Genomic DNA, 16,890 nt, shown 5'->3' with positions numbered 1-16,890 from the left:
CAACACAACACAAATCAACACAACTCAACTCAACACAACACAACTCAACACAACTCAACTCAACTCATCTCAACACCACACAACACAACTCAACACAACTCAACTCAACACAACTCAACTCAACACAACACAACTCAACACAACTCAACTCAACTCAACTCAACTCAACACAACTCAACTCAACACAACTCAACTCAACTCAACACAACTCAACTCAACACAACACAACTCAACACAACTCAACTCAACACAACTCAACAAAACTCAACTCAACACAACTCAACTCAACACAACTCAACACAACACAACACAACACAACTCAACACAACACAACTCAACACAACACAACTCAACACAACTCAACTCAACTCAACACAACACAACTCAACTCAACACAACACAACACAACACAACTCAACACAACACAACTCAACACAACACAACTCAACTCAACACAACACAACACAACTCAACTCAACTCAACACAACACAACTCAACACAACACAACTCAACTCAACACAACACAACTCAACACAACACAACTCAACACAACACAACTCAACTCAACACAAAACAACACAACACAACTCAACACAACTCAACACAACACAACTCAACTCAACACAACTCAACTCAACACAACACAACACAACACAACTCAACACAACACAACACAACTCAACTCAACACAACACAACTCAACTCAACTCAACACAACTCAACTCAACACCACACAACTCAACTCAACACAACTCAACTCAACTCAACACAACTCAACACAACACAACTCCACACAACTCAACACAACTCAACTCAACACAACACAACACAACACAACACAACACAACTCAACACAACACAACACAACTCAACACAACACAACACAACACAACACAACACAACTCAACTCAACTCAACACAACACAACTCAACACAACACAACTCAACTCAACACAACTCAACACAACACAACTCAACACAACACAACTCAACACAACTCAACACAACACAACTCAACACAACACAACTCAACTCAACACAACTCAACTCAACACAACACAACTCAACACAACACAACACAACTCAACACAACACAACTCAACACAACACAACTCAACACAACACAACACAACTCAACTCAACACAACACAACACAACTCAACTCAACACAACTCAACACAACACAACTCAACTCAACTCAACACAACACAACACAACTCAACTCAACTCAACACAACTCAACTCAACACAACTCAACACAACTCAACTCAACACAACACAACACAACACAACTCAACACAACTCAACACAACACAACACAACTCAACACAACTCAACACAACACCACACAACTCAACACAACTCAACACAACACCACACAACTCAACACAACTCAACTCAACTCAACACAACACAACTCAACTCAACTCAACTCAACACAACTCAACTCAACACAACTCAACTCAACACAACTCAACACAACTCAACTCAACACAACTCAACTCAACACAACTCAACTCAACACAACACAACACAACACAACTCAACACAACTCAACATAACTCAACATCACACAACACAACTCAACTCAACTCAACACAACTCAACTCAATACAACACAACACAACTCAACACAACACAAATCAACTCAACTCAACTCAACACAACACAACACAACTCAACACAACTCAACACAACTCAACTCAATACAACTCAACTCAACTCAACACAACTCAACTGAACTCAACACGACTCAACTCAACACAACACAACACAACTCAACACAACTCAACTCAATACAACTCAACTCAACACAACTCAACTCAACACAACACAACTCAACTCAACTCAACACCACACAACTCAACTCAACTCAACTCAACACAACTCAACTCAACTCAACACAACACCACAAAACACAACTGAACTCAACTCAACACAACACAACTGAACTCAACTCAACACAACACAACTCAACTCAACTCAACACCACACAACACAATTCAACTCAACTCAACACAACACAACTCAACTCAATACAACACAACTCAACTCAATACAACTCAACTCAACTCAACACAACACAACTCAACACAACACAACTCAACACAACACAACTCAACTCAACTCAATTCAACTCAACTCAACACAACTCAACACAACACAACTCAACTCAACTCAATTCAACTCAACTCAACTCAACACAACTCAACACAAGACAACTCAACTCAATTCAACTCAACTCAACACAAGACAACTCAACTCAATTCAACTCAACACAACTCAACACAACAAAACACAACTCAACACAACTCAACTCAACTCAATTCAACTCAACTCAACTCAATTCAACTCAACCCAACAAAACACAACTCAACTCAACTCAACACAACACAACTCAACACAACACAACACAACACAACTCAACACAACACAACTCAACTCAACGCAACACAACACAACTCAACTCAACACAACTCAACTCAACACAACACAACTCAACACAACTCAACTCAACTCAATTCAACTCAACTCAACTCAATTCAACTCAACCCAACAAAACACAACACAGCTCAACTCAACTCAACACAACACAACTCAACACAACACAACTCAACTCAACTCAACACAACACAACACAACTCAACTCAACACAACTCAACTCAACACAACACAACTCAACACAACACAACTCAACTCAATTCAACTCAACTCAACTCAATTCAACTCAACCCAACAAAACACAACACAACTCAACTCAACTCAATTCAACTCAACTCAACACAACTCAACACAAGACAACTCAACTCAATTCAACTCAACTCAACACAACACAACACAACACAACATAACACAACACAACTCAACTCAACACAACACAACTCAACTCAACTCAATTCAACTCAACTCAACTCAATTCAAGACAACACAACTCAACTCAATTCAACTCAACTCAACTCAACTCAACTCAATTCAACTCAACCCAACAAAACACAACACAACACAACTCAACACAACACAACAAAACACAACTCAACTCAACTCAACACAACTCAACTCAACAGATCTCAATTCCACACAACACAACTCAACTCAACACAACTCAACTCAACTCAACACAACTCAACTCAACAGATCTCAATTCCACACAACACAACTCAACTCAACTCAAAACAACTCAACTCAACTCAACACAACACAACTCAACACAACACAATTCAACTCAACTCAACTCAACACAACACAATTCAACTCAACTCAACTCAACACAACACAACTCAACTCAACTCAATTCAACTCAACCCAACAAAACACAACACAACTCAACACAACTCAACTCAACTCAACACAACTCAACTCAACACAACTCAACTCAACTCAACACAACTCAACTCAACTCAACACAACTCAACTCAACAGATCTCAATTCCACACAACACAACTCAACTCGACAAAACACAACACAACACAAATCAGCACAACTCAACTCAACAGATCTCAACTCGACACAACGCAACTCAACTCAACAGATCTCAACTCGACACAACGCAACTCAATTCAACACAAATCAACACAACTCAACTCAGCAAAACTCAACTCAACTCAACTGGACGTAACTCAACACAACTCAAAACACAACTCGACAAAACACAACTCAACGCAACTCGACACAACTCAACACAACACAAAACAACTCAACTCAACACAACACAACTCAACTCAACTCAACTCAACTCAACAGATCTCAACTTGACACAACAAACTCAACACAACTCAACTCAACACAACTCAACTCAACACAACTCAACTGAACAAAAAACAACTGAACAAAACACAACACAACTCAACTCGACACAACTCAACTCGACAAAATACAACACAACACAACTCAACACAACACAACTCAACACAACGCAACACAACTCAACTCAACACAACTCAACTCAACACAACTCAACTGAACAAAACACAACTGAACAAAACACAACACAACTCAACTCGACACAACTCAACTCGACAAAATACAACACAACACAACTCAACACAACACAACTCAACAAAGCACAACTCAACACAACTGGACACAACTCAACTCAACACTACTCAATACAACTGAACTCAACACAACACAACAACACAACTCAATTCATCTCGACACAACTCAACACAACACAACTCAATATATCACAACTCAACTCAACACAACTCAACTCAACTGAACTCAACACAAATCAACTCAAGTCAACTCGACACAACACAACACAACTCAACCCAACACAAGTCAACTCATCTCAAATCAAGTCAACTCAACACAACCCAACCCAACACAAGTCAACTCATCTCAACTCAAGTCAACTCAACACAACACAACACAACTCAACTCAACACAACACAACACAACTCAACTCAACACAAGTCAACTCATTTCAACTCAAGTCAACACAACACAACTCAACACAACACAACACAACTCAACACAAGACAACACAACTCAACTCAACTCAACACAACACAACTCAACACAACACAACTCAACACAACTCAACACAACACAACTCAACTCAACTCAACACAACACAACTCAACACAACTGAACTCAGCTCAACTCGACACAACTCAACTCAACACAACTCAACTCAACTCAACTCAACACAACACAACTCAACACAACTGAACTCAGCTCAACTCGACACAACTCAACTCAACACAACACAACAACACAACTCAATTCATCTCGACACAACTCAACACAACACAACTCAATATATCACAACTCAACTCAACACAACTCAACTCAACTGAACTCAACACAAATCAACTCAAGTCAACTCGACACAACACAACACAACTCAACCCAACACAAGTCAACTCATCTCAAATCAAGTCAACTCAACACAACACAACCCAACACAAGTCAACTCATCTCAACTCAAGTCAACTCAACACAACACAACACAACTCAACTCAACACAACACAACACAACTCAACTCAACACAAGTCAACTCATTTCAACTCAAGTCAACACAACACAACTCAACACAACACAACACAACACAACTCAACACAAGACAACACAACTCAACTCAACTCAACACAACACAACTCAACACAACACAACTCAACACAACTCAACACAACACAACTCAACTCAACTCAACACAACACAACTCAACACAACTGAACTCAGCTCAACTCGACACAACTCAACTCAACACAACTCAACTCAACTCAACACAACACAACACAACTCAACTCAACTCAACACAACACAACTCAACACAACTGAACTCAGCTCAACTCGACACAACTCAACTCAACACAACACAACTCAACACAACACAACTCAACATAACACAACTCAACACAACACAACACAACACAACTGAACTCAACTCAATTCAACTCAACCCAACAAAACACAACACAACTCAACACAACACAACTCAACTCAACTCAATTCAACTCAACCCAACAAAACACAACACAACTCAACACAACTCAACTCAACTCAACACAACTCAACTCAACACAACTCAACTCAACTCAACACAACTCAACTCAACTCAACACAACTCAACTCAACAGATCTCAATTCCACACAACACAACTCAACTCGACAAAACACAACACAACACAAATCAGCACAACTCAACTCAACAGATCTCAACTCGACACAACGCAACTCAACTCAACAGATCTCAACTCGACACAACGCAACTCAATTCAACACAAATCAACACAACTCAACTCAGCAAAACTCAACTCAACTCAACTGGACGTAACTCAACACAACTCAAAACACAACTCGACAAAACACAACTCAACGCAACTCGACACAACTCAACACAACACAAAACAACTCAACTCAACACAACACAACTCAACTCAACTCAACTCAACTCAACAGATCTCAACTTGACACAACAAACTCAACACAACTCAACTCAACACAACTCAACTCAACACAACTCAACTGAACAAAAAACAACTGAACAAAACACAACACAACTCAACTCGACACAACTCAACTCGACAAAATACAACACAACACAACTCAACACAACACAACTCAACACAACGCAACACAACTCAACTCAACACAACTCAACTCAACACAACTCAACTGAACAAAACACAACTGAACAAAACACAACACAACTCAACTCGACACAACTCAACTCGACAAAATACAACACAACACAACTCAACACAACACAACTCAACAAAGCACAACTCAACACAACTGGACACAACTCAACTCAACACTACTCAATACAACTGAACTCAACACAACACAACAACACAACTCAATTCATCTCGACACAACTCAACACAACACAACTCAATATATCACAACTCAACTCAACACAACTCAACTCAACTGAACTCAACACAAATCAACTCAAGTCAACTCGACACAACACAACACAACTCAACCCAACACAAGTCAACTCATCTCAAATCAAGTCAACTCAACACAACACAACCCAACACAAGTCAACTCATCTCAACTCAAGTCAACTCAACACAACACAACACAACTCAACTCAACACAACACAACACAACTCAACTCAACACAAGTCAACTCATTTCAACTCAAGTCAACACAACACAACTCAACACAACACAACACAACTCAACACAAGACAACACAACTCAACTCAACTCAACACAACACAACTCAACACAACACAACTCAACACAACTCAACACAACACAACTCAACTCAACTCAACACAACACAACTCAACACAACTGAACTCAGCTCAACTCGACACAACTCAACTCAACACAACTCAACTCAACTCAACTCAACACAACACAACTCAACACAACTGAACTCAGCTCAACTCGACACAACTCAACTCAACACAACACAACAACACAACTCAATTCATCTCGACACAACTCAACACAACACAACTCAATATATCACAACTCAACTCAACACAACTCAACTCAACTGAACTCAACACAAATCAACTCAAGTCAACTCGACACAACACAACACAACTCAACCCAACACAAGTCAACTCATCTCAAATCAAGTCAACTCAACACAACACAACCCAACACAAGTCAACTCATCTCAACTCAAGTCAACTCAACACAACACAACACAACTCAACTCAACACAACACAACACAACTCAACTCAACACAAGTCAACTCATTTCAACTCAAGTCAACACAACACAACTCAACACAACACAACACAACACAACTCAACACAAGACAACACAACTCAACTCAACTCAACACAACACAACTCAACACAACACAACTCAACACAACTCAACACAACACAACTCAACTCAACTCAACACAACACAACTCAACACAACTGAACTCAGCTCAACTCGACACAACTCAACTCAACACAACTCAACTCAACTCAACACAACACAACACAACTCAACTCAACTCAACACAACACAACTCAACACAACTGAACTCAGCTCAACTCGACACAACTCAACTCAACACAACACAACTCAACACAACACAACTCAACATAACACAACTCAACACAACACAACACAACACAACTGAACTCAACTCAACACAACACAACTCAACTCAACACAACACAACTCAACTCAACACAACTCAATTCAACTCAACTCAACATAACACAACTCAACTCAACTCAACACAACACAACTCAATGTAACACAACACAATTCAACTCAACTCAACACAACACAACTCAACATAACACAACACAACTCAACATAACACAACACAACACAACTCAACATAACACAACTCAACTCAACTCAACACAACACAACACAACTCAACAAAACACAACTCAACTCAACACAACTCAATTCAACTCAACTCAACATAACACAACTCAACTCAACTCAACACAACACAACTCAACATAACACAACACAACACAACTCAACATAACACAACTCAACTCAACACAACTCAATTCAACTCAACTCAACATAACACAACTCAACTCAACTCAACACAACACAACACAACTCAATTCAACACAACTCAACTCAACTCAACACAACACAACTCAACTCAACACAACGCAACTCAACTCAACACAACACAACACAACTCAACTCAACACAACTCAACTCAACTCAACACAACACAACTCAACACAACACAACTCAACACAACTCAACACAACACAACTCAACACAACACAACTCAACTCAACACAACACAACTCAACACAACTCAACACAACACAACTCAACTCAACACAACACAACTCAACTCAACACAACTCAACTCAACACAACACAACTCAACACAACACAACTAAACACAACACAACTCAACTCAACACAACACAACTCAACTCAACTCAACACAACTCAACTCAACTCAACTCAACATAACACAACTCAACATAACACAACACAACTCAACTCAACACAACACAACTCAACTCAACTCAACACAACACAACTCAACTCAACACAACTCAACTCAACTCAACTCAACATAACACAACTCAACATAACACAACACAACTCAACTCAACACAACACAACTCAACTCAACACAACTCAACTCAACTCAACTCAACTCAACATAACACAACACAACTCAACTCAGCTCAACTCGACACAACTCAACACAACTCAACTCAACTCTACACAACTCAAAACTACTCAATACAACTCAACTCAACACAACACAACTCAACTCAACACAACTCAACTCAACACAACACAACTCAACACAACTCAACACAACACAACTCAACTCAACACAACACAACTCAACTCAACTCAACACAACTCAACTCAACACAACTCAATTCAACTCAACTCAACATAACACAACTCAACTCAACACAACACAACACAACTCAATTCAACACAACTCAACTCAACTCAACACAACACAACTCAACACAACACAACACAACTCAACTCAACTCAACACAACTCAACTCAACTCAACACAACACAACTCAACACAACACAACTCAACACAACTCAACACAACACAACTCAACTCAACACAACTCAACTCAACACAACACAACTCAACACAACTCAACACAACACAACTCAACTCAACACAACACAACTCAACTCAACTCAACACAACTCAACTCAACACAACACAACTCAACACAACACAACTAAACACAACACAACTCAACACAACACAACACAACTCAACTCAACACAACACAACACAACTCAACTCAACTCAACACAACTCAACTCAACTCAACATAACACAACTCAACATAACACAACACAACTCAACTCAACACAACACAACTCAACTCAACTCAACACAACACAACTCAACATAACACAACACAACTCAACTCAACACAACACAACTCAACTCAACACAACACAACTCAACTCAACACAACTCAACTCAACTCAACTCAACATAACACAACACAACACAACTCAACTCAGCTCAACTCGACACAACTCAACACAACTCAACTCAACTCTACACAACTCAAAACTACTCAATACAACTCACATCAACACAACACAACAAAACTCAACTCAACTCGACACAACGCAACTCAACTCAACACAACACAACTCAACTCAACACAACTCAACTGAACAAAACACAACTGAACAAAACACAACACAACTCAACTCAAAACAACTCAACTCGACACAACTTAATTCAACACAACTCAACTCAACACAACAAAACTCAACTCAACTCAATTGAACTCAACATAACACAACACAACACAACTGAACTCAGCTCAACTCGACACAACTTAATTCAACACAACTCAACTCAACTCAACACAACTCAACATAACACAACTCAACATAACACAACTCAACATAACACAACTCAACATAACACAACTCAAATCAAAATAACACAACACAGCACAACTCAACTCAACTCAAAGCGACTCAACTCAACACAAGACAACACAACTCAATTCAATTCAACACAACTCAATAAAACTTAACACAACACAACTCAGCAGAACTCAACTCAACTCGAAACAACACAACTGAACAGAACTCAACTCAACTCAACTCAACACAACACAACTCAACTCAACTCAACACAACTCAACTCAACTCAACAAAACACAACACAACTCAACATAATACAATACAACTCAACTTGACACAACACAATTCAACTCATCTCAACACAACTCAACTCAATACAATACAACATAACTCACCTCAACACAACTCAACTCAATACAATACAACATAACTCAACTCAACACAACTCAACTCGACACAACTCAACACAACTCAACTCAACTCAACTCAACAAAACACAACACAACTCAACTGAACTCAACACAAATGAACTCAGCTCAACTTGACACAACAAAACTCAACTCAACTCGACACAACTCAACTCAATAAAACAAAACTCAACACAACACAACTCAACTCAACTCAGCACAACTCAACACAACACAACACAACACAACACAAATCAATAAAACTCAACTCAACTCAGCACAACTCAACTCAACACAACACAACTCAACTCGACACAATTCAACTCAACACTACGCAATACAACTCAACTCAACACAACTCAACTTGACTCGACACAACTCAACTCAACTCAGCAGAACTCAACTCAACTCAATTCAACACAACTCAACTCAACTCAACACAACTCAACACAACTCAACACAACTCAACTCGACACAACTCAACTCGACACAACTCAACTCGACACAACTCAACTCGACACAACACAACTCAACTCAACAAAACTCAACTTGACACAACTCAACTCAACTCAACGCAACTCAACTCAACACAACTCAATACAACACAACTCAACTCAACTCAACTCAACGCAACTCAACTCAACACAACACAACTCAACACAACTCAATACAACACAACTCAACACAACTCAATACAACACAACTCAACTCAGCTCAACGCAACTCAATACAACATAACTCAATACAACGCAATGCTGCACAACTCTGTTGTGGGGTCTTCCTGGTCTTTGTGGCTCAGTTATGCAATGCCATTCCCGACCGGGGCTATTTAGGTTCAGTCTGATTTCTGGGCATCAGTCATGACAGATGAGTCTTTTCATTTCTCCAGATGACCTGATGAATTACTTATGGTTTGGTTGTGAGCTTTGAAGCCTCTTTTCCATTTTCTTTTATCCAGGCCCTCTTTGTCTTCATGGCTCTGTCATTTTCTCGCGATGAGGTTTCATGGCTTGTCCGTCATGCTGAGAACATTGTCAAAACGAAGACCCCTGAGGACTACATGGACAGGTGATGGAGGGAGATAGAAAGAGCAGAAAGATATCGAGAGAGTAGGAAATATGTCAGTGATGCTGTAGGAGGCAAGTCTGTTATTAGAGACAGAGTAACTGAGTATCTGGACAAATATGAACTGATCAGAGAGAGCCAGCATGGATCTGTAACGGGCAGATCATGTCTAATGAACCAAGTTGATTTTTTTGAGGAGGTAACTAACGTAGTAGGCATTCGGTAAGGTTCCACATAAGAGACTGTCAACAAAAGTGAGAGGGCATGGAATTGGAAACAACCTATTGGCTTGGATAGGGAATTGGTTAGGAGGTAGGAGACGGAGAGTAGGGATAATGGGTATTTATTCAAATTGGCAGGATGTGACTAGTGGTGTCCCCCAGGGATCTACACTGGGGTCTCAGATTTTCACTATTTATCAATGACTTGGATGCAGGAATAGGGAACCATGTATCTAAGTTTGCTGATGACACGATGTTAGTTGGCACAGTAAATAGTGTCGATGGGGGGCAGAAAGGTGTGAAGAGACATTGAGAGATTCAGGGAGTGGGTAAAACTGGGGCAGATGGAGTTTAATGAGGGGAAGAGTGAGGTCATCCAATTTGGACCTGAGAAAGATCGATCAGAGGATCTTCCAAATGGTGAGAAGCCAGGAACAGTGGAGGAGCAGAGAGATTTAGGGTCCAGGTACAGAAATCACTAAAAGCAGGTGAACAGGTACAAAAACTAATTATAAAGGCTAATGGAATGTTAGCCTTTATCTCGAGGTCTGGATTATAAAGAGGAGCAAGTTATATTACAGCCGGACAGAGCTCTGGTTAGACCCCATGTGGAGATACTGCGTTCAGTTCTGGGCACTGCATCTCAGGAAGGAGAGATCGGCCTTGGAGGGGGTGCAGCTCAGGTTCACCAGAATGATACCGGGGCTGAAAGGGTTAAATTACGAGGACAGGTTGCACAGACGAGGCTTGTATTCCCTCGAGTGTAGAAGATTAAGGCGTGATCTAATCGAGGGGTTTAAGATGATTAAAGGATTTAATAGGGTAGAGAGGGAGAAACTATTTCCTCCAGAGGGGAGAGTCCAGAACAAGAGCTTGGCCGTTCAGGGGTGCAGTTCAGAGATTCTTCACACAAAGGGGAGTGGAAATCTGGAACTCTCTCCCTCAAAAAGCTGTTGGGGTTGGGGGTAAATTGGAGCTTTCAAAACTGAGAGTCATCGATTTTTGTTGGGTAAGAGTATAAAGGGTCAGGGGACCAAGGCGGGTAGATGGAATTATGATACAGATCAGCCACTGATCCTGAGGACCACAGACTGTGTGATCCAGACCTGGACTCCCGAGGGTGGGCCCCACTCCCACTGATCCTGAGGACCACAGACTGTGTGATCCAGACCTGGACTCCCGAGGGTGGGCCCCACTCCCACTGATCCTGAGGACCACAGACTGTGTGACCCAGACCTGGTCTCCCGAGGGTGGGCCCCACTCCCACTGATCCTGAGGACCACAGACTGGGTGACCCAGACCTGGACTCCCGAGGGTGGGCCTCACTCCCACTGATCCTGAGGACCACAGACTGGGTGACCCAGACCTGGACTCCCGAGGGTGGGCCTCACTCCCACTGATCCTGAGGACCACAGACTGTGTGATCCAGACCTGGACTCCCGAGGGTGGGCCCCACTCCCACTGATCCTGAGGACCACAGACTGGGTGACCCAAACCTGGTCTCCCGAGGGTGGGCCCCACTCCCACTGATCCTGAGGACCACAGACTGTGTGATCCAGACCTGGACTCCCGAGGGTGGGCCCCACTCCCACTGATCCTGAGGACCACAGACTGTGTGATCCAGACCTGGACTCCCGAGGGTGGGCCCCACTCCCACTGATCCTGAGGACCACAGACTGTGTGACCCAGACCTGGACTCCCGAGGGTGGGCCCCACTCCCACTGATCCTGAGGACCACAGAGTGTGTGACCCAGACCTGGACTCCCGAGGGTGGGCCCCACTCCCACTGATCCTGAGGACCACAGACTGTGTGACCCAGACCGGGACACCAGAGGGTGGGCCCCACTCCCAACTGATCCTGAGGACCACAGACTGTGTGACCCACACCTGGACTCCCGAGGGTGGGCCCCAATCCCACTGATCCTGAGGACCACAGACTGTGTGACCCAGACCGGGACACCAGAGGGTGGGCCCCAATCCCACTGATCCTGAGGACCACAGACTGTGTGACCCAGACCTGGTCTCCCGAGGGTGGGCCCCACTCCCAATGATCCTGAGGACCACAGACTGTGTGACCCAGACCTGGTCTCCAGAGGGTGGGCCCCACTCCCACTGATCCTGAGGACCACAGACTGTGTGACCCAGACCTGGTCTCCCGAGGGTGGGCCTCACTCCCACTGATCCTGAGGACCACAGACTGTGTGACCCAGACCTGGTCTCCAGAGGGTGGGCCCCACTCCCACTGATCCTGAGGACCACAGACTGTGTGACCCAGACCTGGACTCCCGAGGGTGGACCCCACTCCCACTGATCCTGAGGACCACAGACTGTGTGACCCAGACCGGGGACTCCCGAGGGTGGGCATCAGTCCTACTGATCCTGAGGACCACAGACTGTGTGACCCAGACCTGGACTTCCGAGGGTGGGCCCCACTCCCACTGATCCTGAGGACCACAGACTGGGTGACCCAGACCTGGACTCCCGAGGGTGGGCCCCACTCCCACTGATCCTGAGGACCACAGACTGTGTGACCCAGACCGGGGACTCCCGAGGGTGGGCCTCACTCCCACTGATCCTGAGGACCACAGACTGTGTGACCCAGAACTGGACACCCGAGGGTGGGCCCCACTCCCACTGATCCTGAGGACCACAGACTGTGTGACCCAGACCTGGACTCCCGAGGGTGGGCCCCACTCCCACTGATCCTGAGGACCACAGACTGTGTGACCCAGACCTGGTCTCCTGATGGTGGGCCCCACTCCCACTGATCCTGAGGACCACAGACTGTGTGACCCAGACCTGGTCTCCCGATGGTGGGCCCCACTCCCACTGATCCTGAGGACCACAGACTGGGTGACCCAGACCTGGACTCCCGAGGGTGGGCCCCACTCCCACTGATCCTGAGGACCACAGACTGTGTGACCCAGACCTGGTCTCCCGATGGTGGGCCCCACTCCCACTGATCCTGAGGACCACAGACTGGGTGACCCAGACCTGGACTCCCGAGGGTGGGCCCCAATCCCACTGATCCTGAGGACCACAGACTGTGTGACCCAGACCTGGTCTCCCGAGGGTGGGCCCCATTCCCACTGATCCTGAGGACCAAGGACTCTGTGACCCTGACCTGGACTCCCGAGGGTGGGCCCCACTCCCACTGATCCTGAGGACCACAGACTGTGTGACCCAGACCTGGTCACCCGAGGGTGGGCCCCTCTCCCACTGATCCTGAGGACCACAGACTGTGTGACCCAGACCTGGACTCTGGAGGGTGGGCCCCACTCCCACTGATCCTGAGGACCACAGACTGTGTGACCCAGACCTGGACTCCCGAGGGTGGGCCTCACTCCCACTGATCCTGAGGACCACAGACTGGGTGACCCAGACCTGGACTCCCGAGGGTGGGCCCCACTCCCACTGATCCTGAGGACCACAGACTGTGAGACCCAGACCTGGACACCAGAGGGTGGGCCCCACTCCCACTGATCCTGAGGACCACAGACTGTGTGACCCAGACCGGGGACTCCCGAGGGTGGGCCCCACTCCCACTGATCCTGAGGACCACAGACTGTGTGACCCAGACCTGGACTCCCGAGGGTGGGCATCAGTCCCACTGATCCTGAGGACCACAGACTGTGTGACCCAGACCTGGACTTCCGAGGGTGGGCCCCACTCACACTGATCCTGAGGACCACAGACTGTGTGACCCAGACTTGGTCTCCCGAGGGTGGGCCCCACTCCCACTGATCCTGAGGACCACAGACTGGGTGACCCAGACCTGGACTCCCGAGGGTGGGCCCCACTCCCACTGATCCTGAGGACCACAGACTGTGTGACCCAGACCGGGGACTCCCGAGGGTGGGCCTCACTCCCACTGATCCTGAGGACCACAGACTGTGTGACCCAGACCTGGACACCCGAGGGTGGGCCCCACTCCCACTGATCCTGAGGACCACAGACTGTGTGACCCAGACCTGGACTCCCGAGGGTGGGCCCCACTCCCACTGATCCTGAGGACCACAGACTGTGTGACCCAGACCTGGTCTCCCGATGGTGGGCCCCACTCCCACTGATCCTGAGGACCACAGACTGTGTGACCCAGACCTGGACTCCCGAGGGTGGGCCCCAATCCCACTGATCCTGAGGACCACAGAGTGTGTGACCCAGACCTGGTCTCCCGAGGGTGGGCCCCACTCCCACTGATCCTGAGGACCACAGACTGGGTGACCCAGACCTGGACTCCCGAGGGTGGGCCCCACTCCCACTGATCCTGAGGACCACAGACTGTGTGACCCAGACCTGGACTCCCGAGGGTGGGCCCCACTCCCACTGATCCTGAGGACCACAGACTGGGTGACCCAGACCTGGACTCCCGAGGGTGGGCCCCACTCCCACTGATCCTGAGGACCACAGACTGTGTGACCCAGACCTGGACTCCCGAGGGTGGGCCCAATCCCACTGATCCTGAGGACCACAGACTGTGTGACCCAGACCTGGTCTCCCGAGGGTGGGCCTCACTCCCACTGATCCTGACGACCACAGACTGTGTGACCCAGACCTGGTCTCCCGAGCGTGTGCCCCACTCCCACTGATCCTGAGGACCACAGACTGTGTGACCCAGACCTGGACTCCCGAGGGTGGGCCCCACTCCCACTGATCCTGAGGACCACAGACTGTGTGACCCAGACCTGGACTCCCGAGGGTGGGCCCCACTCCCAATGATCCTGAGGACCACAGACTGTGTGACCCAGACCTGGACTCCCGAGGGTGGGCCCCACTCCCCCTGATCCTGAGGACCACAGACTGTGTGACCCAGACCTGGTCTCCCGAGGGTGGGCCCCAATCCCACTGATCCTGAGGACCACAGACTGTGTGACCCAGACCTGGTCTCCCGAGGGTGGGCCCCATTCCCACTGATCCTGAGGACCACGGACTCTGTGACCCTGACCTGGACTCCCGAGGGTGGGCCCCACTCCCACTGATCCTGAGGACCACAGACTGTGTGACCCAGACCTGGTCACCCGAGGGTGGGCCCCTCTCCCATTGATCCTGAGGACCACAGACTGTGTGACCCAGACCTGGACTCCCGAGGGTGGGCCCCACTCCCACTGATCCTGAGGACCACAGACTGTGTGACCCAGACCTGGACTCCCGAGGGTGGCCCCCAATCCCACTGATCCTGAGGACCACAGACTGTGTGACCCAGACCTCGACTCCCGAGGGTGGGCCCCACTCCCACTGATCCTGAGGACCACAGACTGTGTGTCCCAGACGTGGACACCCGTGGGTGGGCCCCACTCCCACTGATCCTGAGGACCACACACTGTGTGACCCAGACCTGGACTCCCGAGGGTGGGCCTCACTCCCACTGATCCTGAGGACCACAGACTGGGTGACCCAGACCTGGACTCCC

The 16,890-nt window shown here is 46.2% G+C and overlaps 1 protein-coding gene across 1 annotated transcript in view; it reads left to right on the top strand.

The window, feature by feature from the left end:
• LOC137311304 (nck-associated protein 1-like) overlaps positions 1-16,890 on the top strand; it is a gene marked incomplete at its 3' end in the record, with an annotated part of 322,061 nt that overhangs the window by 160,784 nt on the left and 144,387 nt on the right. The window contains exon 8 of the mRNA XM_067978594.1: positions 11,153-11,262. Within this exon, the coding sequence (XP_067834695.1) occupies positions 11,153-11,262 (110 nt within the window). The remainder of the gene's footprint in view (positions 1-11,152; positions 11,263-16,890) is intronic.

This window comes from Heptranchias perlo, unplaced genomic scaffold (assembly GCF_035084215.1).
Source record: "Heptranchias perlo isolate sHepPer1 unplaced genomic scaffold, sHepPer1.hap1 HAP1_SCAFFOLD_323, whole genome shotgun sequence".
Lineage (NCBI taxonomy): Eukaryota > Metazoa > Chordata > Chondrichthyes > Hexanchiformes > Hexanchidae > Heptranchias > Heptranchias perlo.
Note: the sequence above shows the minus strand (reverse complement) of the source record. Positions and strands in the feature narration are given on the sequence as shown.